This window comes from Oryzias melastigma, linkage group LG8 (genome assembly GCF_002922805.2).
Source record: "Oryzias melastigma strain HK-1 linkage group LG8, ASM292280v2, whole genome shotgun sequence".
NCBI classification, from domain to species: Eukaryota; Metazoa; Chordata; class Actinopteri; order Beloniformes; family Adrianichthyidae; genus Oryzias; species Oryzias melastigma.
The window spans coordinates 5,091,043-5,117,458 of record NC_050519.1 but is presented as its reverse complement, the minus strand read 5'-3'; the positions used below and the strand labels follow the sequence as shown (position 1 = coordinate 5,117,458).

Sequence of the window (26,416 nt, the reverse complement as noted above, 5' to 3'; positions counted from 1 at the left end):
AAGTCCCAAACGGCTAAACTGGGATTATCTTTTACGTGAACTTTAATTAATCTGTTTTAAAGTTTTATTTTATTTTGCGTGGAGGATTCTATTGTGAATGGAACTCTAAAAAAGGAGCGGATTTTGGATGTTTCCCCAAAAGCAAACCGTCGCGCTGAGCGCGCGCATTCCTTTGGCGGACTTTACTTTGAAGGCCGGCCCTCCTCTCTTCCGCCTCTTTCCCAGACGGGAACAGCACGCCAGGATTTAGAAACGCACAACTGATGCGGTCTGGCGGAAGAAGAGGAGGAGGAGGAGGCGGGGGGCAGCGCGCTGGACGTCCCGAAACAACGGGAATAGAGTTTCTGGAGTTTTTTTCTTCTTCTTGCAGGAAGGAAGCTGGAAAAGTGTTGAGTGTATAAATTAGCGCCGGAGCGGGGCTTTGTTACTCCCCTCTGCGTCTGCTGCCGCGCGCGCAGCGCCAACCCTGCCTCTCCTCGCTGCAGCCAAACACTTTCTGCCGCCCAATGAATGGAGTTGCATTTTGCCTTGTTGGAATACCACCATACTCCGACAACCATGTGAGTAGCTCGAACCCCTGCTTCTCCACCTGGATCCTTTTTGCGCAGAGCGCCGCGCGGCGCCGATCAGAGAGCGTGATTTCCTAAGAGGCTTAAAGTGAGTCCCGTTTACGCACTCGTGCCGAACCGGCCGCTCTGCTGTGCGGGGGCGCGATGCGGGTTCACAAACGGGTCCACGGTGGGGTTTTTGCGCGAGCTCGGCGCAGTCCTTTGTCCGCGTCTCGCTGCTGCAGGCAGGAGGAGGAGGACGGGACGTCCCAAACTGGGATTGCGCCCCCTTCTCCTCTGGCCCTCTAGTTTACTGTAAATCACTAATCTGGGAGTTTATACTGTTGATGCACTTGGAGGGTCTTGGGAAGTCAGGGAGCATCTCTGTCTTTTACGAGATTTGGAGATGATGTTCTGGAAAAGCTTCAAGAAAAGTAAATTAAAGCTCTGTGAAGTCGTGGAGGAGACATGTGGTTTGGTGCAGGTTTTGTCTGTGGTGCCAAACAAGTATGTGAGACAGACTGTGTCCTCCTGTGTCCCACAGGGTCACGAGGTCGTGTTTACCACAGTCTCTGTGTGTTCTGCGGTTCCTGTAATTAAGATTCTGTCTGCTTTTGGTTTTCTTCTTTATCTGTTGTTGCAAAGTTGATCCTTCAGAGCAAAGAATAACATTTCCTCTTCTGTGGTTTTGCTCTTTAACTGAGTCTCTGCGGTTTCTTGTTGTCGCTGTCATAAAGCAGCAATTCTTCCACTTTAATTAGAGATCAAATGGCCATAAAAGTGTCACTTTAATCCACAGGAAGTCTTAAAAAAACTTTTCAATTGAGTTTTTTTCATCTTGAACATCAAATCCTTTCATTTTTCTGAATTTATTTCTTCAGAATGGATTAGAAAGCAATTAGATAACGTGGCGTAAATGTCGTTTTTGTTGTCCAGCGGGACGGGTGAAACATTGTTAGTGGTTCTGCTCTAATGCAGCTGTGCAGGGATGGCGAGGAGATCAATAAGGAGAGAGCGCTGGCTGCAGTGCTGCATTACACCCCTGTGATCCCTGATTATGTGGATGATGAGAAACACAAGAGCACTGTTATGAAAATTCTGGTCGATGTTGAAATTTCTTGCTTTTTATGCGTCTGCAGCCTCATTTGTTTGTCTCTGGAGCCTCGTCATCGATTTCTAGCTTTTCTCCGACAGCCTTTCTAGTCATTAAAATCCAAACTTTAGAAGGGAAATGACAAACTGTGACCAGATCCATCGAAATAGGTCCTGAATCAGTAGTACTTGATCAAAATTTATAGGAAAATAGCACTAATTTTGAGATGAAAATCACTAGAAAGTAGTAAAATTATCTGTCTATGCTGCAAGTTAGTTATATATCACAAGAAACCTTTCCTAAGAAATTCTAAGCTTTAAAATAAAATAAGCTAAAAACTTTTACATGATTTACTTCAAAAAGTCCCTAAATCAGTATTTTTTTTGCTAGTTTTAACCAAATGTTTTGTAGTCTTTTTGCATTTGAATCTAATTTGAGTATTTTGATTAAAAAACTAGTTTATTAATAAGTGGAAATGACTCATAAAATGTGAACAAATTGAGAATAAGGTCTTAATAAATCCTTATGAAATCTAAATTTCTGTTTCCAAAATAATGACAATGAATACCAGTCTAACTTTATTGAACTTTACAAAAACATCCTCAACTTTCAACCACAAATTACAGTAAAATTTGAGTTTTATTTGGACCTAAATCAAGTTTTTCTGTTGTTAAGAATTTGGGGTAAGACTATTCCTAATAATTTCCTTATTTTTAGATTCTAGCTTTTAATCAGGTAAAAAGTTCTGGAGAATTCTTGGAAAGGTGAAGTGCATGTGTCTCAAACTGGCAACCTGCGGGTCATATGCTGCCCCCAAGTTGGTATTTTGTGGCCCCGCCTTGAAAGCTGCATGTCTGCGCTTCTTTGATAGTTTTGTATTTGCTTTGGGATGTTTCAACTTTCTCTTTGCTTAAAACTTTGCATTTGCTGTTGTCTTTGGATCTGGTCATCAGAAAAGTCCTTAGCAACTGTTGCTAGCGTCGTTAGCTTCTGTAGTTTCAGAGGACAAGCAGAAGACATTACTTAGTAGTACAAAGACATAAATGTTCAGTAAACTTGTTCAGTAGACATAGAAATAGGATCAAAGATACAGAGAGTGGACGTAAAAACATACCCCGTACAGCCCAGACTCTGACTTCAGAGGCCCCAAAGTAAATTGAGTTTGAGACCCCTGGTGTAGAGCAAAGATAACTTAAAATCTGGTATCAAAAAGTTTGCAGCGTTCAACAGCGGGATCTTACAAGTTGATGAATAAGTATTTTAGCAATTCCTGCTCCCCAAAAGAGTTATTTTTTAAATTAAGTTGAGTGAAAACACTTGCGACGGTCCAGGGTGAACCCTGACGTTGAGGTGGGATAGGCTCCAGCAACCCCAAAAGGGATCACCGGGTTCAGAAGCTGGACGGATGAGTGAAAACAATCCATGTCTGCAGATCAAAACTCTACTCTGCTGCTCATAACTGCAATCTGACACCATGATAACTCAACTGCTCCGAAATCAAGTTAGAGTAAGTGTGTATTCCTGCCATGCCTCAGTCCATTAACCCCCCTAAAACGTCTCCACCCCCCCTTGCATCCACGCCGCTGCATTCCTCCAACAGCTGCACCTCTGCTCGGGCCTCGCATCTGCAATCATTAACCCCAGCGCGCTCCACTTCAGGTCACACGCAGATAAAGGCCAGGTGTCCGCGGACGAGGGCGCTCCCGCATGCTAGCTTCGCCCCTGAGGAGGTCAGAGCTGCAGGTGCCCGACCGCGCAGGTCCCTCCTCACTCTCCCTTCGGTGTTTACAAGAGGAAGTCCTTGATGCTGTCCAAACACGGGCCGGCGCAGCGGCGGGCGAAGGACATCAGTTGGTACTGACCTTGTTTACTGTGGGAAAAGGGGAGCGGCTGTTGGAGTGCATCTCTGCAAAGCAGCCCCCCCCCCACCCCTGCTAATGGTTTATTATTGATCTGACTGTAGTCAGCTGGTTTATTCTGATCCACGAGCGATCAGTGGACTTTTTCTTTGAGGAATGAATCATTTTTCCCTGATAGCGTCTGACCGGCGGGCGCTGGGAGGTTTGGTGTGAAACAAAGCCTCCCAGAAACAAATGAGGGCTAATTAGATTCAGCCTGTTGATGGTCTGGCATGTCTCAGTGCCTCTTTGTGTTGCAGACGCCGTGCGTGCCTCCGCGGGCTGTTTTCGTTCTTCAGCCTCCTGATACGTGCAGGAGCCTCGGCGGAAAGCGGGTCGGGTCTTGTTCAGAAATGCAGGCTCGGCGCTGTTCCTGATTTCGGGGGAACCGTCCTGATGGAGCGAGAACGGCAGGAATCGGGGTCAGGGTTCAGGGCGGGGCGCACACCCCCCCTCTTGTAACACACTCGGCCCCCAGAAAGGAGGCAGGAAGAGACGCTTGTCGCTGTGGGCGGCGGGGTCCTCGGGGTTAAACAGGGGCTGCCATTCAGATGATCTGATTTGCTCTTAAAAGAATTACGTGATGTGGAAACCACATGACTCCCAGCGTGCTTGTATGTTTGTGCAGAGCTAAAATTACAAAGTTTTTAAAAGATTTTTTAATGGAAGAGAATGACGAAGAAAAAGGTGAAGCATCAGCAGGAGTTACAGATATTTTTCCTGTCTGTTCCTGTCAATTCATGTTTTCTCTGTAGCAAAATATTTAATCTTCCTGTTGTCGTTTCTGAGGAACAGCAATGATGTTTGTCTCTAAGCAAATAGAGTAACTGAACCATTTTTATTTTATGTGTTCACTAAATAAGCCAAACAGGAGAAGTTTCAAACTAAAAACATACATCCCTGTTTTTTTATTTTTTAAATTCAAAAGACGTCAATTTGACCCAGAATATTACAGATTTATCCTTGAATATAAAATAACTTAAGTTAATCTCATTATTTTCCCTATGGTTCAATCATAGGTAAAGAATCCTAATTATTTGTTAAGTTTTTACATATTTTCTAAAGTGAAACGAGATGTTTGTATTTTTAAATAAAGATTTTCTCTTCAAAATCAAACAACTCAGTCGATTGTGAGAATGATGCTGCACCAAAACAGACACAAAAGCAGGTTCTACCTTCAAAACTTGTATTAAATTGGAAAAATATTCAACTTTATTTAGGTTTTTATTTGTATCCTGCAAAGACTAACATTTTGCACATTTAAAAAACAAAAAAAGCTTTTAGTTTAGTTGTTTCTACACACTCTATTTTGTCTGAAGATTGTTTCCGTCAACAAATTGAATAAATTAAAATTAAAAATAATTTAGATTTTTTAATTTGATTGATTAGGAAGCAGAAACAAGACAAAAATTCTTATTTAATGTATCATTTTTTATGATTTTAGTGATTTCTTGCAGTTTTTGTTCAGTTTTTTACGTCAAATGTAAAAATATTTCTGTTAAAAACCAGTTAAATGACACAAATCAGTCTGTAGAGATATTTTTTTCTGTTGTGATCCAACTGGGCAGAGTCTTTCCTGTTCCTCTGCTCAGATGATCAGCTGATTGTGATGTTTGGAAGATGCAGTGACACAAAGAAAGAACACAATTTCCCTGTTTGTGTTATCAGGTTGTTGGTGAAACCAAAGAGTTAGAGCTTCAATTTCTTTTGTACGGCTGTGTTCTCATTTAGATCTGCCTAGTAATACTGATTAAATATTATGAAATGTGCACATTGAACAATTTAACTATCAAAAACGTATTTTTCAAAATAAAAGTCCTGCAAAATTTGACCCTAATTTATATTTGCTTCAGTTTGATCTAACTTTCCGTTTATTAAAAGTATTTTATAACCCAGTGGTGCATTCCTACAGTCCCACAGAAAGCGTCTCCACATCATTAATCTTCATCTCACTACTTGAACCAACACGCTTTATGTTAATAATGTTGTTTTTTTTCCTGCTCAGGCCCGCCCCATCTGTAAAATAAGTGGAACACTCCTTAAAGGGACGTGACCTTTAAATTATGACACATCATGTGAGGCATTTGCAGCGAAACATCTACGTTACACGCCTGGAAAACAAACATGCATTAAACAAACCGGCTTCACAAAACAGCATGGAAATGTTTAGTTTTGGTTTTTTGCATGCTTTGAGAATGTGGGATGTTGACCGTTTGTAGTTTTACAGGTTCTTGTGTCAGGCTGCAAAATGACATAAGTGGTCAGTGATGTGATGTTCAAATTTTACGTGTTCCTCCTCCAGTCCACTTTTAGATATTGATGAGGATTTTCAGATCTAAGACTGTCTGTACGTCCGTTCAAGTGGTCATCTCATCCAACCGATTCTAGCTCTTCTTGAAAATCTTTTTTTTAATTTAAATTCATTCAAAACAATGCATAAAATAATTTTATGTGATCCAAAAAAAATTTAGTTAGTTGTGCTAAAGTATTAATCTCTAATAATTTAATTTAGGGTTAGGAAGGCAGCAGTTCAATAGTTGACAAATAGGAGGGTATCCAAGGTCCCCAAAATCATCTGCTGATCGGTCGATTTCAAACTGCTACCGTCCACTTGTTAGATATCATACGGTAGCAGCTTGGGCTTTCGACGAGGGCTGTTGACATGGGCCAGGGGTCCGGCGATGACCAGACGTCAATATGGTTATCTCGACCATTGTGGGTCCAAATGGGGCGAGAAGTTACACTCATCCCGATTTGTGCGAGTGTAATTCTTGATTTGTAACTCATACAATGCAGTTTGTGCATAAGTACATAAATAATGAAATTCAAAAAAAAAAAATACAATTAAAACATGCACAAACTGAAATTACAACAGCTAAAAACTAGCTTTATACACAAATATTGAAAAATTATGCACTAATCGCTTGTTACGCACGCAGAAAACCACATTTACGCTCAAATCTAATGAGACTCTTCACAACTCCAGGATTCGTGCACAAGTGATGCGTTTAAATGCTGCTAGAATGCTGGGTCATCAGAGTTTTCTTTTCAGCCACTTTGAACTTAGATTGTTAATAATATAAAAAGAAACCTGACACAAATTCAAAGTTACGCACAAATCAAGAAGTACTCATTCACAAATGGGGGTGAGTCTATTTTCTCTCCATATACTGATGCTGCAGAAACTCATCGTGGCGTTCATCGCACCACAGCGACTCTGAGGGCTGCGTATCGATGCTGAAAAGAATACGAAGAAGACCGAACATTTTGATTCTTGGGAGTAGGGCTGCCACGATTAGTCGACTAATCGACTATTAAAATAGTTGATGACTAATTTAATAGTCGATTAGTTGTTACTTTATATTAAATTGAGTTAGAGTGTAGTAAAGTTGAAAATTATAACGGTATTATGCTAGCTCTTGGGACTATTTTGGCCTTTTATTAAGGTTTTTTTAGGCTATTTTGGAGTTAAGCTAATATTTCAGCTAGATGCTCGCTATTTTTTGCTAATTTAGGATTTTTTTTTTGTTTTTAGGCTATTTTGGAGTTAGGCTAATATTCACATGCTAGCTGTTTTGGCTAATTTTGGCTTTTTTTTCAGTTTTTGTTGAGGTATTTTGAAGTTTGGCTATTTTTTAAGGCTAGCTGTTGTGGCTAACCTACAATATTTTCAGTTTTTTAGGCTAATTTGGCATTTAAATAATATTTTAGCTAGCTCTCAACTTCAGCATTTTCAGCGGCTAAATTCAGCTTACAGCATTCACACTAGCATTATTGCGGAAAATGCTATATATTTAATTTTTAGTTAGTTTAAAGCTAATGATGGTTAAGATGTGTATTTTACATCCATTTTGCAGATGACCTGAGAAAATAATCGGTGATTAGTCGACTATTAAAATAATCGTTTATGGCAGCACTACTTGCTAGGCATATTGTCTAAAAATCTTTGAATTTTTAACTTGACAATATTATAATGTGTGTTCAAAATGTGAGTTGTGATTAATCAATGACGTCCGCCGTCCAGAGATATTCACACATCGTTCAGTCGGACCTGCTGCCCCCCAGCGATCAGCTGCCACTGTTGCCCGATTTTGTTATGGGGTCATCCCCGACGCCTACGTTCATGACCATGCCAACAATTAAAGAAAAAAAAACGAGTGGCGGCATGAAATCTTCAAGATTCTGCCGATGCTTTCCATCGATTGTAGCATTTGTCCTTTCAAAATAAATTCCTATAAAAGGCAACTTCTCCAATTATGAAAAATAGACGGGTCACGTGGGGTCAAACCTGACTCGCCTGCAGATTTTAGTTTGTCGCTTCCTAAAATCCTGCAGTAATATTTCTGTGGTGACTTCATGGATGATAGATGATTCAGATTTCCTCTTTCTATTTAATAATGTGATTATTACTTTTCTTTGTTGTTGTGAGAATGTCCTTGTGATTTACAGACTTTGATGTTTTACTTCCTTTACTGTGTATTATTTGAAGCATGAGGACAGCGCTGCCGTGTTTGCTCTCCCTCCATGTCTTCCCCATCAGGAAAGGACGCTTTGGGTTTGTTTAAAGTGTAAATGGCAGCCGGCCAGCTTCCATCTATGAAAGCTTTGCTCCGGCGCTAATGAACCGCGAACAGCAGGTCACTCGCAGTGAAGTTTCATCGGGGTGGTTGCACCGACTCGCTGACCTCCGGCTCCACTTTCACCAAAGTGTTGCTGAGTAAAAGCACGTGCAGGAAAAGCGCAGACTTACTGTTTGTAAAGCCGGCTTTTAGTGTGTTTAAAAGTCAAGACGCCGATCTTTATTGGGAAGGATGACGGGAGCTGAGGATGCTGGGAGTCTGATATATCTCTGAAAGATGCTGGTCGTTTGTTGTTCTGGTTTGGTTGATGCTTTACGTTCAGCCTGTTCAAAATAAGTGATCAGCATTATTGGTGACGCTTTTAAGACCCACTTCGATCATCTTTTGTCTTTTTTTCTAGTGGTCTTCTGATTATGAAATAAAGTGCTGTTTCTGCAGAGATCAGAATTTGCCTCTGAGTTGGCACTGAGCGATCCCATCACTGAGAGCTCTCTGTTTACACTCACTTCTGCTACCTTACAGCCTCTCAAACCAATGTGGGCAATATCGGAGCTATCCATTTGTATAGTTTTGAGACAGATGGTAGCTTAGACGAGGAAAACGAAGACATACATGGATATAGCGAGGAGCTTGTGACCTACACAACGTATTTTCTACGTCACAAATATACTGTTTTCAATTTGCATGTTTTCGTCTCCTCCTGATTCACAAAAATTTGAATCAGGAAATAGTCACAAATGCAAAAAACATGTTATAAACACCCAAAAATGTGATTTTCATCAGAGTGAGTCTTTAAGCCTCTCTTTAAATATTTGCTCTAAACGCATAAATGTAATGGGTCTAATTGCTGCAGCTCAGTAAACAACATTCGTGCTTTGGTTTCGGGTTTGTTTGGATTGAAAATAATCTCTCACAAACGTCACTGAAACAGCAGCCGGTGCAGATTCAGCTCATGTCCAGCTCTTCTCTCTTTCTCTCAGTTATGGTTCCATGTTTTTCTCATGACTTTCTGCAGTTTGCCTCTCCTTTGATCCACATCCATCTCCTTCTTTGGTCATCCGATTTCTGGATTCTCCCCGCTTTTGTTTTGAAAAAGCCTTTCTGTTTCTGTCTGAATGTGAACTTCTGTTCATCCAGAAGACATCAGGTATTCGCGCGCGTGCCATAAAAGGTCTGTTTCGGCCTGATTCTGGTTCATTTTTTCCGTTTACAGAATGGAAGGAGTACAGTTTGTCTCTGTTGCTCTGAGCAAGTCTTTCATCTAAATAAGCGAGTGAAACCATATGTGGGTGTGCAGCTCTTGTGTCACTGCCCTTGGCTACCCAAACACAGAGAACCATCCTTCCATGAGCTCTGACCTTCTTCTTTTGGGGTGAAGGCAGACACGAAGCCACAGAGGTCAGTTTGTATCTGCGGGCTCTGAATCTGAGCTGCTCACTTTAATTAACAGAGGCGGAAGACTCGGGGAAGGCGCCGTCATCATCATCAGCGTCGTCATCGTCCTGGCAGACGGATCTCATCACGCGGTGCTGATGGGGACACCAGCATCGCCGTCCTCCAGAGATGTGTCTCTTGTGTCTGCTGTGTGTCAACAGGAAGGAGCAGATGAAACGATAGCGTTGCTGATCCCCCTGTATTCAAAACAGGCAATGCTATCTGTGGACAGCATCTTAGAGAGAGGAGAGAAGGAAGCAGAAATTTAGGTCGCATCACTGGTTCGGTTGTTTGGGAAAAGATGTTGTTTTGTTCGAGATTTCCACGGGAAAATTTGATCTATTTTGCACTTCCTGGATTTCAATGTAGAGATCCTTCAAGATTTAAACCGCTATGTTTTGTAAAGTTTTTAATTCATGCCCCGAGGCCCTGAGGACAAAACAAAACATACCAGGGCGCACAGCGAAAGCTGGAAAAATATTTTGCAATGAACCAAACAAGAAACACGGCTTTATTTTACGCTGCATGACAAGAAGAATGTTGTCTGTTGCCCTTTGGTTCACCCCGAAGAGTTTATCTTATTATGGTGGGAAACTGTGTCGCTCTATCCCTGACACTTGTAGCTGACGCTGTTTTTCGACACAAATCAGGAAAACCCAGCTAAGTGTAAAGAAATTGTCGCTCAATGAAAAAAAAGCCTAAAATCTTAAGAAAATGTGGAAAAAATAACATAACAATAAGAGAAAGTTCAAGTTTTTTTTAAATAATTGTGGATTCCGAAATCTTAAATGTCTAATTTCATGTGACCTGGACCTTTTGTGACCACGGATTCACAAAAGTCCTGGACAGCAAAAACCAACTGTTTAAAATAAGTTTTAAAATTATTATGGGATGGCCACTGGACCTAAGGCTTGGCGACAATGTTGCAGCAAAATGTGAAATTTGTTATTTTCACATTTTCCCACAAAAGAGGATAAAAAACGTAGTTTTGCGTGATCTTTGCAAAATTTCGGTTGGGATTTGTTGACGTTTGACCTCGGGAGGAGTCTGCCATTTTATATTTTCACAAAAATCCCTCTTTCAAAAAACGTAATTTCCCCTAGGGCAGGGGTCTGCAACCTACATGTGGTTCTTTTATCTCTCCATGGTGGCTGAAGAAAAATAAAATGGTAATTAAAAAAAAAATTAGAGTTAGCTTCCATTTTAGAAACATGCTAACATTTTTTGCTAGTCTGTTGTCTACTGGGGTTTTTAGGCTAATTGAGTTTAGCTTCTATTTTAGCAACAGGCTAACGTTTTTGACTAATTTAGTTTATTGAGAACTATTTTGGAGGTTGGCTAGTAATTAAAGAACAAGCTAGCTTTTTTGGCAAATGTGGCATCTACTGAGGTGTTTTATGCTAATTTGGAATTTTGCTAATACTTCAGCAACATGCTATTCTTTTTGGCTAATTTGTTATCTAATATGATTTTTTTAGGCTAATTTAGAGTTTTTTGCTTCTATTTTAGCAACAGGTTAATGTTTTTGACTAATTTAGTTTACTGGGGAATTTTAGGTTAATTTGGAATTTAGCTAATATTTTACCAAAATCCTGATGTTTTCAGCTAATTCATTATCTACTAAAGTTTTTTTGGAATAATTTAGAATTTAGTTTCTATTTTAGCAGCATGCTAACATTTTTGACAAATTTACTTTACTGATGAATTTGAGGTTATTTTGGAGTTCAGCTAGTAATTAAGCAACAAGGTAGCTTTTTTTGCTACTGACTTTTTTATGCTAATTTGGAGTTTAGCTAATATTTTAGCAGTATGCTAACATTTTTGGCTAATTTGTTATCTACTGGGGTTCTTAGGGTAATTTAGAGTTCAGCTTTTATTTTAGCAACATGCATTTTTGGATGATTTAATTTGTTTACGAATTGTATTCTAATTTGGAATTCAGCTAATAATTAAGCAACTAACAAACTTTTTCCCTAATTTGGCCACTACTAAAGGTAAAAACGTAAAACGAAATTTGAGACATGCTAGTTTCTTTTTTTATTTTTGCTTTTGTTTGTGCCAAAAATACTTACTTATCATAATTTACATTTATTTAAACAAAACAAAAAGAAGGTCATGTTTGCAAATCTGAATTTCTTAAATAATAAAGTAAGACTATGTGGCTCCTTTTAGGTTTTGATCAGTAGAAAACGAGCCCGAATGGCTCTTTTACTGTTAAAGGTTGCCGACCCCTGCACTAGTGTTTTGATCAATTGCCTCCTAATTCATCCAGCATCATTGGGAAGCTACTTCGGAAAAAAATGTTGGAATTAAAAGTTGTAGATTTTGAACTGCGTTAGCTTACAAAAGTGAGATTCCCTTGTTGCGTGCTCATTTTTTTATGAGAATATAATTAAAATTTTAGACACTGGCTCAAGCTGAACAAAACAATGTGACATACAACATAAACATGTTAGGAATGTGGGCGTGGTTAACAAAAATCCTCCGTTGCTAAGGAAATCCAAAAAATTAGCTTTAGCGATTCTTCTAAAAATTACATAGACTTGTTTGCCACCCCCAGGCAAGCAAAAAATAGAATGGTTGCTATGGAGATAAAACTAACAGTAAAGCCCCTATTTAAAAAAGAAAAAAACGTTTTTTAGCTGTTCTGCCCAGCGTGGCAGAAGGAAAGGGGGAGGGGAGTGTAGCAATTGCTTAGCCAGTGGGCGGGTCAAACAACATAACATTTGTTTTCATGTTGTTTAATTTGTAGAGTCCGTTTATTTAATAAATAAACACATATTCAAAGAAATTGCCAAAAATTGCTGAATTAAATTTTTTTACAAAGATGCAAATGAACAGGAAAAAAGAATCAATAAGATTTAGGGGTTTAAATCAGGCATTAACAATGAAAAATAACGCTTCAAACAAAAGTTTATTTCTTAAATTGAAAAACCAAGTTTAATGAATTTCTGTGCATACTTTCTTTTTTTGACAAAAGTTGAACAGATGTGTTTCTATCTTTAATCTAAGAGCCAAACGAAGGAGTATCTCTGATTATAGTAAACGGTTCTCTTGGTGCCCTCAGCCTCTCTACAGGACCCCAGTCCTCCTCAGTCTGAGAACTGCTGGACTGCGCAGTCCTCAGTGAATGGGGCGGCGTAGGACTTCCTCGGCGAGGTGCGAGCGTTGGTGCGTGGCAGGAATGTAGAAACCAGATGACCTCAAATGGAAACTCCAGAGCCGACGGAGTTGGCGAGCAGGCCATCACGTTTGCTCTAATAAACACTCAAGTCTTTTTCTGCTTTCCTTTTTTAACCGCTCGGTTTCCCGGTCCCCGCCACGCCCAGCGTGCTGGACTCCCGCCCGGTTCGGGCCCTGAGATGCAAGCCGGGGCCCCGCCGTAGCTGATCAGAGCGACGTCATAATACAACCTAAAAGTTATAATTTCTGCCGTAATTACACAGAAGCAGAGATGAGCTAAATTTAAACTTCAAGGCTTTGCGGAGGGGGATGGAAGAGGGGTTCAGGGTGGATGTTCTTCCCCCAAACTCAGGGTGGAGAGAGTCGAATGGCCTGCTGTGGTTTTCTGCTGCTGAGGTCTGCTTTGGTAAACAAGCCAAGAAGAAGGAGAAGGAAAAGGGAAAGAGGAGAGGGGTGGGGGCTCTTACTGCAGAGGAGCTCAGACGTGACGGCCTGATTGCTCCCAGCGGTTGTGGTCAGGACAGAGAAGGAGGAGATAAGGGGAGGGGGTACAGCTCAAGGAGAGCACAGCTCTTTGCCAGATGTCGTCATCGGCCCTGATGTTGTGCAGGAGCCGTACGTTCAGAGAGGAGCAGATAGAAAAGCAACACGTTTTTTTGTTGCAGCTTGGAGGCGTTCGGATTCCCTGCAGGTTTGCTGATTTCCATGTGAATTGGAGGCAGCAGACTTGTAAATCCTGAGGTTTCACACTCTAAACTGTGAAAGTTGCTCCTAAGCCTGTAATCATTGCCCATTTTGTGACGCTCACCTCCTCTCCCTGCAGGTTTCCTCACGTTCAGACTCTGCTTGTTCCTATAAAGGGGTCCACAAATGAAGGCAGGATGAATGAAAAGAATTGCTCCACCCTTGATCGAATTAAATGTCATCACCTCCCATTTCTGTCTGAAACAAAACGGTTTGAGAAGCTGTGAAAATGAGGAGGAGAAGCTCAGTCAGCTTCCCTTTCGCCTCCGTGTGGATCTGAACTCAGAGGCCAGAGGAGCCACTCCCTGCTAATGAGTTTAGAGTGGAGCACCATCTCTCTACTTAGTCAGCCAGAGGACTCGATGTGAGCGCGCTCAGCTGTGTGGAAATCCCTCCCACACATCCAAACTTCATGAAATCTCTCTCGTGACCACAAAGTTTGTTTATTCATGCCTTGATTGCACAAAAGAGACATTTCAAGCTGTCTTCTTGGATGCATTTTTTATCCGTCAGACAAAGTCATTCCTGGAAGTGATGCATTAAGGCGAGTTGTAGGGGGGAGTGTGGTGTCAATTTCAGCATAAATGTGTGTTTCTTCTCTTTTTTTGGCTCTGCAGAATCAGCTCTTTCTTGTTCTTCTTGAGATCCCAACTTTTATCTGTAGATGCAGCATCTGTCCCAAATGTAGCATGAACGACACAATTTTTCAACTTTTGAATTTACTTCCACAAATGTTTTTCCGTTCAAGATGATGCTAAAATAGTATAAAGGGGTTAAAATATTTGGATTTGGAACAAATATTCGCATTATCTCTTTTCCGGCTGATCATATGAAGTGTTAATATTTCATTATTCATAAATAAATGTCTTTTCTTGTTGTTGCACATCTAAAATGTAAAAGGCAAGTGCAGCACGTGGTCAGGTGGGTGGCTTTAATCTTCTGCTGTGCAGACGTGAACCATGCTTTGTTGATGCTCAGAGGGCGCGGCAGGAAGGACCATCCAGCTCCGTTCAGAACCCAAACTCCCATCCATGGCAGGTGTGACCTTTCCGATCTCCACCTGGATTTTATCCGCTATGATTGACATCGTAACTCGGAGGTCACACACACACACACCGTCCCACACCTGACGGATCCTGACATCTTTTAGAGCATAACTGCTCCATCCCTTGTGGCCAGCTTCTCCCCTGACAGAGTTTGGGTTGCAGCTGCCCTCTAGTGTCCGCGGCCACGTAACTACAATAAATGCAACCCACCTATAGGTTGTGTGGCAAGGGGATTTACTGGAGATTAAAGTTAAAATTAACCTGCTTAAACGGTTACATCCCTTTTTTAGAACGTATCTTGTTTTTGTAAAATCTGTTTTGACAGATTACTAATATTGACATTGTGGATCGGGGTTTCTGATTCACCCCTCCATTGTGACTCTTCTTCAGATTTGAAGAAAAACGTTTTTGACATGTCAGATAACTGATAAAATATGGCAAAAAGGTTTGTGGTATATCTCTAGATTAAGCTTAAAGTGTACATTTTTATCTTCTGCTGCACAACAGAGACAGGCAAAAACAGTAAATGAAAGGTACTGAGAGAAGATAAAGGATGAAAATGTACCAAAATTCTGTCATGTTTGACTTGTATTTTTAATTTGAGTAAATTTCCTGCAGCAGGGGAATCTTATTTAGCACAGGGCACATTTTATTTTGAAAGGATTACTGTATGTGCTGCTGCCAAAACTAAAAGAAGCTTACATTTTTATATATAACCCAACAAGAAATTGTCTCTTTTTGTGTTAAACATTAGATAATGCTGTTCTAGATGAAGAAATAAAAGATTTTTGACTAAAATGCATTAAATAATTTAAGTCATGGATCCTCTAAATCTGCATTTAATTTATCTTCTCTTTCAAATTAATGCAAATTTTGAGTCAATTTTTGCTTAAACTGATTTTTCAGCTTTTTTTCTCTCAAAATTTGAAAGAAAATCTTTCTGGCTACAATAATTGGTCTATATGTGGAACTATAAGGGAAAGGATGGAGCTAAAGTGATCGACTTCTGTGTGACCAGTAGGGGACAGAAGTCATTCACTCAAGGACACTTTTGCAGTGAAAGCGAGCAGTTTTATCTCTGGTTTTATTTCTTTCCCCCTCATGACCTTTTCTGTAACTTGTTGCAGCCTCTTTTAGAATAACATTCCATGGTTTTGTCTGCAGGCCGGGTTATTTGTGACACGCCAGCACAAGAGCTCAATCAGCAGTCTGGCGCTCTTTGCTCTTCTCCTTCCTGTGAGTTTCCTGTCAGGCTTCATAGCTCTGCGTGTTAACAAGGAGGAAAACTTTGTTTTGTCTCCCAAGAAAAAGTCACGGAGAGAAGAGGTTCGTCTGGTAACTGAAGGGGATTACGAATATCAGTGGAGTAATCTGTTACACCGGGGACCCTGCTTTGCCAAATCCCGGCTCACCTGCCTCCTCACCCCTCTCACTTTTTGGCAGACGTGTTTGCTGATGGAGCAGCGGGATCATAATTAGATTAGCAGCCTTTGATTTCCTGAGTTCAGGAGCTTTGTGTCTGCAGGTCTGGTTGGGTGCATGTGTCAGATGGTTGCAGGTCAGATAAGGCATGCACACTCGGGAGACCTCGTCGGCCTGCCCCGACGTGTCTCAGCTCAGCGTTGCATGCCCACAAAGGCAGGTGTGCTTTTGTTGCAAATGTTTTTCAATTCCATAAATTTCCGCTTTTCCGAATATTTACTCCTTTCTGCACCGATTCTCCTTTTCTGTAAATTTCCTGTGGTTCCCGTGGAGGAGACAGTAGGCTGGACGTCCTGGGAGCTTTTTTTGCTCCCAAATGGAGCATGTGTCGCCAAAACTAACTGTTATTGTGAAAAAATGTGGTGTGAAATCCCCTTTCAGTCATAGGGAGAACTCGTGTATTTTCAGATGTTAGACTCTTGTTTGGCTTCCCACAAGAAGCTTCCAGCAGACCTCCTCCATAGATCCAGCAGGGCGGTTCCGACAGACGATGCACAGAACCATGAGCTCTGGTCTGAACCGCAGAAAGAAGAGAAACCCCCCCACATCCAGTCTTCTGACTTTAACAGGAACCATAATTACATGGCCCTGCGTATTTATACTTAACTGTGACTCAGTGGGGACATGTGGCATGTGTTTGTGTGAGCGTGCACGCACGACACAGCCTGCTTTTGTGTCCTGTGCATTAGTGAAAGTTGCCTCAATAAACTATTTAAACTCATCATTAAGTGAGCTGTGGACCAGAGCTAGTCTGTTATTTGAAAATGTGCTGCAGTGGTGGATTTTTTATATTTTAAGAAAAAACAGGTTAATTCCACAAAAGAAAATATGCTTTTTTGCAACAGAAACACAAAGTTTAAAACGCTATAAGAACAGAAACACACAAAATATATTATGTTAATTGAAAAAAATCACACATATTAATTAATATTAGTCACAATTACCCCCTTTTTACCTGACCTAAGGGGCTACTTCAGGTCTGTCACTCTCCAGCACGTGACTAATTCATGAAAATACACTTCTTTTTCAAAATGGCTGCCTTTTTGTTGGTTTTTCTCCATAGCAACCATTTTATTTTTTGGTCGCCAAGGGATGACAAAAAGATCTATATAATTTTTAGAAGAATCGGTAAAAGTAATTTTTGGGATTTCCGTAGCAACAGAGGTTTTTTGTTAACCACGCCCACATTCCTAATATTTTCATCTTGTGTTTCACATCGTTTCACTCAGCTTGAGCCAGGGATTCGTGTATTGAATGTTGACAACATTGCAGTAAAAAAAATTGTAAGCAACTCACAGGTCAAGCAATCATGGCTTGCCTTGCTAAATCTAAAATATTCCGACATTTTTTCAAAATAGCTTCCCTTGATGCAAACACTCTAGGAGGAAGTTAAATTTGTGGCACCAATCTGTTTTTTTTTTTATGAAATCCAACATGGCTGCCTCTTCCTGAGGTCAAAGGTTGACGAAAAGTTTGGTTGTGGTAAGAGCATTATGCTAATTTTCAAACTTCTTTACAAGTTTTTTTTTTCTTTATCCTAAAGAGATTTTTGCCTCATTCAGTTTTTGACGGTTTGTGATATCATGATTTTTTGGGGAGTGGGGGATTGTCCACTGTTGTTTTGAGTTTGGCGGGTTGAAATTTCCACTTAAATGCGCAGTAAGGAGTCCAGGACTGTAAATCTTTCATTTCTTTAAAGCTTTATTGTCATAAATGTTTTCTTAAAGAGTTTAATTCATGACAGTTGTAGTGATGGAGCTCAAACTTCATCACAAATGGAATGAACTCAATCTAGTTGACATGTTTTGACACTGAATCCAATCAGGTTCTGCAGGCAGTTTTTCCTGCTGACTCCCTCAATCTGTATTTACTTTGTCCAAATTCATCCTATGCATTATAAAATGAAGCATTAAGAAATAAAAGTAAAAGTCGAACCAAAAATCCTTGAATTTGTGACCTCACTGGTGTGAACGCTCTTTAAACCGGCTGTGTGCGTTCTTCTCGGCGTGGTGCAGAATGTCCACAGGGTACAGTTTCTTCTCGGATGACTGCCGTCTCCAGTCGAGTTCACACTTGCCCGGCGGTGTGGCAGGTGAAACCTGTCGAACCTCCCGAGCAAACGGATGTGTGGCTTGTTAACAGGAATGAGAGTTGGAAGGGAGGATCGTCTGTAAGCGACATGGTCACCGGTGAGCTCCTGCCGCGGGGATCCCGGACTCCGGGCTGTCTGGTAAGAGCCGGACTGTGGGGGCAGAGGGACGCCGAGCTGCTACCTCTCAAGTCTTTGAATGTGAGAAAACGGGCAAAAAAAGGTCACACTGACATCCAGCTGTTTGAGTGACTCCTGCGCTCTATATTTGAACTGAAATAAAAAGGGAGTGGAACATTTAATGCAGCATCTGTATTTGTCTTACTGCTGGGCTCCTTCTTTCCTTTTGCCCCCCTCTTCGTGGAGGGAGGGGCTGGCTTTTTGGGGGGAAGCCATACAGTCAGTTTGCAGCTTTCTTTGGATCAGATCTCTTCGATTTCTCTTGGATTTCACTGGAAAGTTCCTCTTTGCGACACAGTTGTTTATGTGCAGATGACAGTCGGACCGGTTTACGTAAAACTGGATGCAGCTTGGAAAAAAAAAAACAAGAAGGGAGACAGAGTGAGATAAAGGCTTGCTGATGCCCGTTGGGATAAAGGGCTGACATCACAGTAAGATGGAGAGATTTGTTTAGAGGTACAGAGGGAGGGTGAAGAGAGGACAGTGGGAGGGAGGATAGAGGCAGGATCCAGCCCTCTGGGACAGCGCCGTGGTTTTTGGGGGGTGGACAGAGCAGCTTTGTGTGCAGAACATCACCGGACACCAACAGGAGGGGAAGCTGCCAGTCGTTCTGTGTGTGTCTGTAGTGAAACCAGACCTACCTCCATCTGCTGCCCAAGAAATGCCGGATTAAACTCAGAACAGGGACTGGAATGGATTGGAGAACTCTGGAGTAAAAAAAAAAAAAACAAAATCAGAGATTCATATCTGGACTTTGTCCACGAGTCTGTGTTGGTACTTGAGTGTGCAGCTCATGGTGGTGGTGAGCGATGCCGGTCTGACGGAGCTCCACCGCCAGATGCCTGCTGCTGTGCTCCAGAGCCCCGCGCCAGCCGGGCCCGACTGGAGCTTCCAGAACCCGGTGGGGGTGGACTGCAGCTCCCCGGAGCCTCGCTGCATTTGGGTGGCGGTTCTCCGGGGAACCTCGGACCCGCTCGCCCCCACCATGCCAGCCGAGCACGGCCAGAGCTTTCACCATCTCCGGGTAAGAGGAGGACTCCTCATCTTCATCATCTGAAGTTAGATTGGAAAAGTCAGATTATCTATTCTGGTTCAGATTACAGTCTGATGGTGCTGAAGTGGAAAATTGCCCGGAAACCGCAGATGTGGATGTTAGGAGTGTTTCTTTTTACTGTACTCATTGTTTGGACTGTGTTAGCCGCTCAGCTGTTGACTCACTCCTGTTTTGGAGATTGTCTTCATGCCCTCAGGCTTTCTGACGGATTCACACGAAACCTGTAAGGAAACTTTATACCGCTGGATTCATGCTGTTTACACAGTTACGTAGCGTTGAAGGCATGCAGCTACGGTTGATCCTGTGATTTTGTTTTGGATTATCTTCAGTGTGTTTATCTGTTTGACAATCATTTCTATCATCTCTATATCAGTTAACATTTTCAATGGAAAATCGAGTTTTTTTTTCCTTTAAAGTCTCAACTCCAACTAATTTTTTTCTATTATAATTTCCATATTTTCTGCAAAGTAGCAGAAGTTCATCAGAAATTCACTTCTTGATTTGTTTACGTGAAGGTTAGCCTCTGCTAATTTCCCATCAGCCTTTTGTTTACACTTTCTCCCACTACCCTATAGCACCTCACAATCCCAAGCTAACATTAGCGTAGCAAAAAAAATGGTAAGCAATATCAGAGCTAACCAGTTTTAAATCAGATTCCAGCTGAGTCGAGGAAAATCAAGACGTTAATTTGTCTGCAAGTGGATTCTTCAGAATTGGAGCTTTTTCAAGCATCCAGTTTTCGTCGACCTGATCCATTACGATTTGATTAAATAAATTCTCAGAAATGCAGCTTTAATCTTCAATTATTTCTAATATGTTATGAGAAAAATGCTAAAAGAACATGTTAAAAACACTAAAACAGATTGTAGTGGGTCTTTAAAGTACAAATTATTCATGTTTCCTCCCTATTTACATCATATTTCTATAATCTTGTGATCCTGTTTTCCAAAATGCTACTTCTATCATTTATATTTTGATAATTTTTTACTCTAGAATCCTTTCCTGTTCTGAAGGAGGATTATGGTGATCAGCGAGCGATCCTGCACGGGTGTAAAGTGCGCGTTTTCTGCAGCTCGCCGTGTTTCCCGTGTTGACTCTTTCTTTCTCGCTCAAAGGATTTCTAATTAGTGGCTCAGAAAGATGAAGGAACCCGTTAACTGCCGCTTTCTGCAAACTACTGTGGGAGCTGTGCAACTGTGCATTCCCATCCACCCCCCCATAAAGTACCCCCACCCCACTTAAGCATCTCATTTTCATGTGGGTATTTTTTGAGGAATACTACTTCCCTCTTGACTTTACACTTTACACCCCCCTAACCCCCCCTCCTTTCCTAACTTCGGTGACGGTTAAGAAATGCCACAAACAGGAATGTGAGCTGGGGGGGGGGGTATGGACACAGCTGGGACAAACACTGTATGCTGTTTTAGGAGGGAGGTGATGAGGAGAGTTTTAAAGAGGGAAAACATTTGTGTTCATTGTTGTCGTCCATCAATGTCCAAATCATCTGTTTCTGTATCACATCAGATCTCAAATCAATTATAAAAGTCATGTTTTTAACATGTTCTTATGGCATTTTTCTGATGATGGAGGACATATGTAAAAAAATTAAATTGAAATTACATTTGTGAGTATTTCTTGATTCAAATCGTTCTGAATCAGCATAAAAATCACAAAAAAAAAAAAAAAGATATTTGAAAAAGAGCGTATTTATGATGTAGAAAATACACTGTGGGCCACAAGCTTAATTTATACATCCACTTATAGACGACTAGATCCATGTACGTCTTCATTTTCCTCATCTGAGCCGGCAGCTATACGTACAGATGGCTCCAGTAATTTTAAAGTTAAAGGAGAGAATGTAAACCGAGAGCTCTCAGCAACAGGAAGGGGAGGAAAGGCAAGGTTGACCTGCGCCAATGGCTCCGCCCACAACTCAGGTGAATTTCTAAAGAACTATTGTCACTCTGCAGAAATTATGTCCCAGAAAACATGTAAAAACGTAATATTTATGAGTAAAAAACACTGGGAACAATTTAAAAATGGATCAAAAGAGAATCGGACTATAAAATAGTGAAATGATTGTCCATGTCACAAGTAACTTTTACTTAAAAGGAATTCTGATGATAATAATTCACTTTAAAAATTGAACGGCAGTTTGTTACAACTGATGACTTTATTCTTCTTTGTCCAGGATGTCACAAAGTAAAGTCAATCCACCAAACAAATAAATACTGTAACTTAAATATGAATTTTGACTCAACAAATTAAATGAACAAAAAATGAAAGCGGAGACCTCACTGGCCACATTCACCAAAAAAAGAAAACGAGAAAACTTCTAAATACGCTGTCATAATGTCTTTTGTTCTCAGTCTTTCTTTACTTTTCACCTTATGGAACTCCTTAAGTGGCGCTACAACAAAAGTTTTCTACGTGCAACACAGTCTTAAACAACGGTTCTGCCACAAAAATAAAATACATTAATATGTAAAATAGGATTTTTGCAAAACAAATGAATTACAAATGCTGAGACTTTCATTGTGGGAGTTAAATATAAATATCAAAATCTAGAAATAAGGAGTTCCATGCAGTATAGAATTACTTCACAGTAAATCTTATACAGGCCAATAAAAAGTATTTTGGTTATTTTTGAGCAAATATTTGGTATTTTTTGAGTTTTTTAATCTAATTGGTGTTCATTTTGATGAGACTGATAAAAACTAATGTAATAGGTGGAAATGACTCACTTTAGAACAAAATATGAACAAAATGAGAAAACTATCTTAGTACAAGTTAATAAATCCTCATAAAATCTAAAACTAGCACTAATTCTTAGAGCATAAATCTAAATTTTTGCTTATCAAAATAATGTAAATGAACATTTGGTGAGTTTTTACATAAAATCCTTAAAATTAAACCAAAAATTACAGTGAAATTTGTTTTTTTTTTAATTCTTAAATCAAGTTTTTTATTATTGTCAAGAGTTAGGAGCAATAATTTCCTAATTTCTAGATTTTAGGGCTTAATGAGACAAAAAAATCTTGATAAAACCTGGTCAAATATCGGAAATCTCTTAAAAAAAAACAAGGTTTTATATTTTTGAGATTGTCAAATAGTTTGCTTGCATCACTGCTGTAAAACACTAATATTTCTCAACCAGGCGGAGTGACCCCGGTCACACCGTCAGAGAGGCGGGCCAGCGGGATCAGGTCAAAAACTACAAGAAGTTGTTCAGGTAGAAAACCCTGTTTAACTGTCGTTGCATCATCACCAGCCGACCAGGTTAAACAATAGTGTTTGGCTGTTTTTTTACGCATACTTTTGTTCTTATGACTGAGATGTGCAAACACAAACCAACCCGACATCTTCTGGAAACCACCGCTGAAGTGTTGGATGGTCGTAGCTGCTCTTCCGCCATGCCGGCGAGTTTGCCGCCTCCCCTCTCCCGTCTGGATTAAAGGCTTGTCAGCATTTGCCGCGGCCGTAAAGCTCCACTTTTCAAACAGGTTGCAGCTGTCAGCTGTTTAAAGCAGCATTATTGTTCGGTCCTGCTGGGGTTTTAGCGCAGGACTCAGGCTCCCCGACGGCCATTCGCATTCCTGTGTGCCGCTTTACCTCTGGATGGACCTCTGTGTTTGTGCTCGCCAACACCGCTTAGCTTTAATGTTATCGTGCACCAGAAAAGCCTCTTAGCATCTGGAAATCCTTATTACTGGATTTAAAGAATAGAAACTGATCATTATTGATGTATTTAAAGCCACATTTCACTTAAATAACTCACATTAATTCAGATTAAGCGGATAATCTGGGGATGCTGTGCTCGCTTTCTTGTCTGTTCAGTTATGCAATGTAATTATTCACTTCTTAATGGAAATGAGGCGGACAAATATCCGCAGTTGTGTCATCAAAGCAAACACTCACAGCAGGAAGCTGCTCTGAATATTCATCACTCCCATCAATATTTGCTGATTTGAATAAAGACTTCCTTTAGAAAAAAATTCTAAAATTGATTTGGAAATTTGGAAATCAAAGCTGCTTTCAAAGAAAACATTATCTGATCATCTACTTTGCAATAGATTGAGAATATTTCAATATTTTTTGTAGAATTTTATGAAAAAGGAAAATGAAAATATCATCTTCTCTGAGGAAAAAACTGAGTTTGACGGAGCTCCATCTGTTTAGGAAATCAAGATTAGCCTGAAAACCACAGAAAATGTTTCCGTCTCGGTTTGACGAGCCTCTCTGGGACAAATCCGAGGAATTTTTGGACAAACGAGAAGATGAAAGGTCACGATAGGTGCCCGTCTGGCACAAAAAGACGGGAAAATGGTGCAGATTTGACAGCAGAAAGACTCAGAGAGTCCCCCCAAAAATGAGATTGTTCTTGCTGGTGTGTGTTTTGGGTAATCACAGGGTTTGGTATTCCAAGCGCCGGGAGGAGCCATGTGGTCGAAACCGGCGTGCTGGAGCCTGTCGCTCGTTGGGGCCTGATACTCCTCCTCGTTCACTCTCCCGGCGTATGTGTGTTTCGACTTGTCCAAACCGAGACGCTGGCTCCTCCTTCTTTTTCCTTTTCCTCTTTTTCCACTGTTTTCTGATCTACACTTCTTAAAAACTCCCCCTTTGTCGCTCACGTCTTCACGATTCTTTAATGACCCTTTGCTCCGAGAAAATAGTAGAGTTCTCCTTCCATTGTTTAGACTGTCAGGAGACGGATCTGACTTTGATCCATGAACGTCAGGCTGCAAAACACACCGTTGTCTATCACTCAAACAAACTCCTGTACTACAAAAGGGCCGAAAATGTGCGGTGAGCTTCGACACAGCTGGAATTCATGTGGGGAGAGAGTAAGATGAGAGGAGAATGGAAGGAAGGAGAGAAAACACTAAAAAAGGGAGGCATCTCCCTGAAGAAAAGTGTATTTCTTCTTTTGCATTTTGACCAGCTTCCTGCTCCACTTCCTGTTGTTGCATGTGTCCAGTCATGTTAACCTCTGACCTCCAGCGTTTCATTGATTGGACCAAAACTCGGAGTGGCATGGAAACCACACCTGGAATGAGGCGGCTGCTCCTTGTTTCCTCATTTTTAATCTCACAGAATTAAAGCAGAGTCTCAGTTTCCTCAAAGGTTGTTGACACATAGTTTTTGTTTAAATGAAACCTTGATACCAATGTTTCAAACTCTTATTTAGTCTCTGATGCTCCCACAGAGAGTTATAAACCTACAAGAGTAGATCAGGAACTATTACAAATATTGATTATTTATTGTTGTGATAATATCAGATTTAAGATTCTATTCTGATCATCTTTTGATCGATTTTTACCTTCCTCTTGTGTTAGCTTTCTGTTACTGTCCATTATAGTAACGTTTTGATCATCTGCATTTTTTTTTTTTCATTTTTTGATAATGTTCCTGATCGATTACATTATTATAAAATTATTATTTGGGGTTTTCCCAGTACTTTTAACTTCAGAAAAATGTTTTTCAAAATAAATCACACTGATAAAAAGGTCTAAAGGATCGATTAATCGTCTGAATTGATCCAATTCCAGTAAACAAATAATAATCCATAAAAATTTAGATGGATCTTCATTCATTTTAATCTTTATCCTCAGAAAATCTTTGATGATTTTTTTGTTTTTAATGTAATTTATGAATATATTTATTTCTATAAATATAAATCTTAGGAATGTATTTGTGCAATTTAAAGATTACATTCGTATTTGTCTATAAATATAACATCTAAATGTGTGAAACTATGTACAAAAATCAAAATTGAATCCATTAAAAAAAATCATGAATTTAATCAATTCTGGGAATTGTTGGTGATACCCATTAATAAATAAGTTTGATGAGTTATCTTACTGTCACTGAGGGACATTATAACATTATTTTTTTAATAATTGTGTTTAATTGATTGATTAATTAAAACCATTCCTCGTGGAATTATTATGATTTTGCTGTTTTTGAGCAAAATCCAAACAGGTTGTGTCGTTTTCTAAGAGAAAGTTTAGCAGGATTTCTTTTTAAAGCTGTTTGTTTGCTGAGAGCTCTCTGTTTACAGTAGCCTCCTGTGACCACCAGTCTCACATTACTGCTTCAACAAAAAATGGCGAGCATTTTGGAGCTACTCAGCCGTGCAGTTTTGAGCCAGAAGACGTATGTGGGTCCAGTCGTCTTCAAGTGGATACATTAGAATGGGCGCTTAGCGTATTTTATACGTCACAAAAAGCTATTTTTTTTACGTTTTTTTTTTTTTTTTGTGTGCTCCTGATTCAAAACCATTTGAATAAAAAAATACTAATGAAATATATTTGAAATATGTTCTCCTTCTTCAAGAAAAAGCCACAATAACAAGTTAAAAAACACAACTTTCATCGGAATGAGTCCTTAAAGCTCTTATTAAATAATTTTAAAGGTGGTAAACATTCGAAATGTAATGATTCACCTTCCTCATAGTTTGATTTTTGGGTCACGGTTTGGTTTTAATTTGATATATGATTTGTGTTTTTCAAAACAACAGCAACAAAACTCCTAATAATTCCAAAATATCCTTTTTAAATCTGCTAATAAGCAATTATCTATTAAGAAAAACATCTAATTTTGCTCATTCTAAGCCTGGTGTGACATAATCAAACAATAAATCATAAATCCTTCATACAGGTTATGGCAGAGAATTGTGGCATCTCTAATGAACATCCAGCTCATCAGTCTTGACCTCTGACCTCTGACGTTCTTCATGCTCCTGCCTGTTTGGTCAGGTGACTGACAGATGTGGCGGGTCAGGGCAGCACCGGGGTGAGACTTCTCACGTGTGTTTGTCAGCTGAGCTCACTGAAACGTATTTACTGGACGGCAGGATTGAGATATTTAGAGAGCGGGTGGAAATGTGGCCTTACTCTCCGCTTTGAGCCTGGAGGAGTTTGCACCGTCTCTTCCTTTCATCCGACCACGGTCGCAGCGCTCTGACACCAGTGAAACCGCACATTCCCACCTCTGTCCTGTCTAGACGCAGAACACCCCCCCCCATCACCACGTATTGTTCTGAAGCCAGTTTGCATGTAGGACTGACCTGACTCTGAGCAGGA

General features: G+C 40.3%; 1 protein-coding gene across 6 annotated transcripts in view; it reads left to right on the top strand.

Annotated features, from left to right (window-relative positions):
- Positions 1–26,416, top strand: part of arhgap23a (Rho GTPase activating protein 23a) — a 74,837-nt gene that overhangs the window by 16,566 nt on the left and 31,855 nt on the right. Inside the window, exon 1 of one of the 6 annotated variants that reach the window (XM_024271792.2) lies at positions 213–560. The exons of 1 other annotated variant lie outside the window; for it this stretch is intronic. In XM_024271792.2, the coding sequence (XP_024127560.1) occupies positions 507–560 (54 nt within the window). In that variant the 5' untranslated portion in view covers positions 213–506. Of the gene's footprint in view, positions 1–212; positions 561–18,288; positions 19,302–26,416 lie in introns of those variants that run through there. 4 more of the 6 variants (XM_024271796.2, XM_024271789.2, XM_024271790.2 and 1 more) reach the window with 4 other exon arrangements.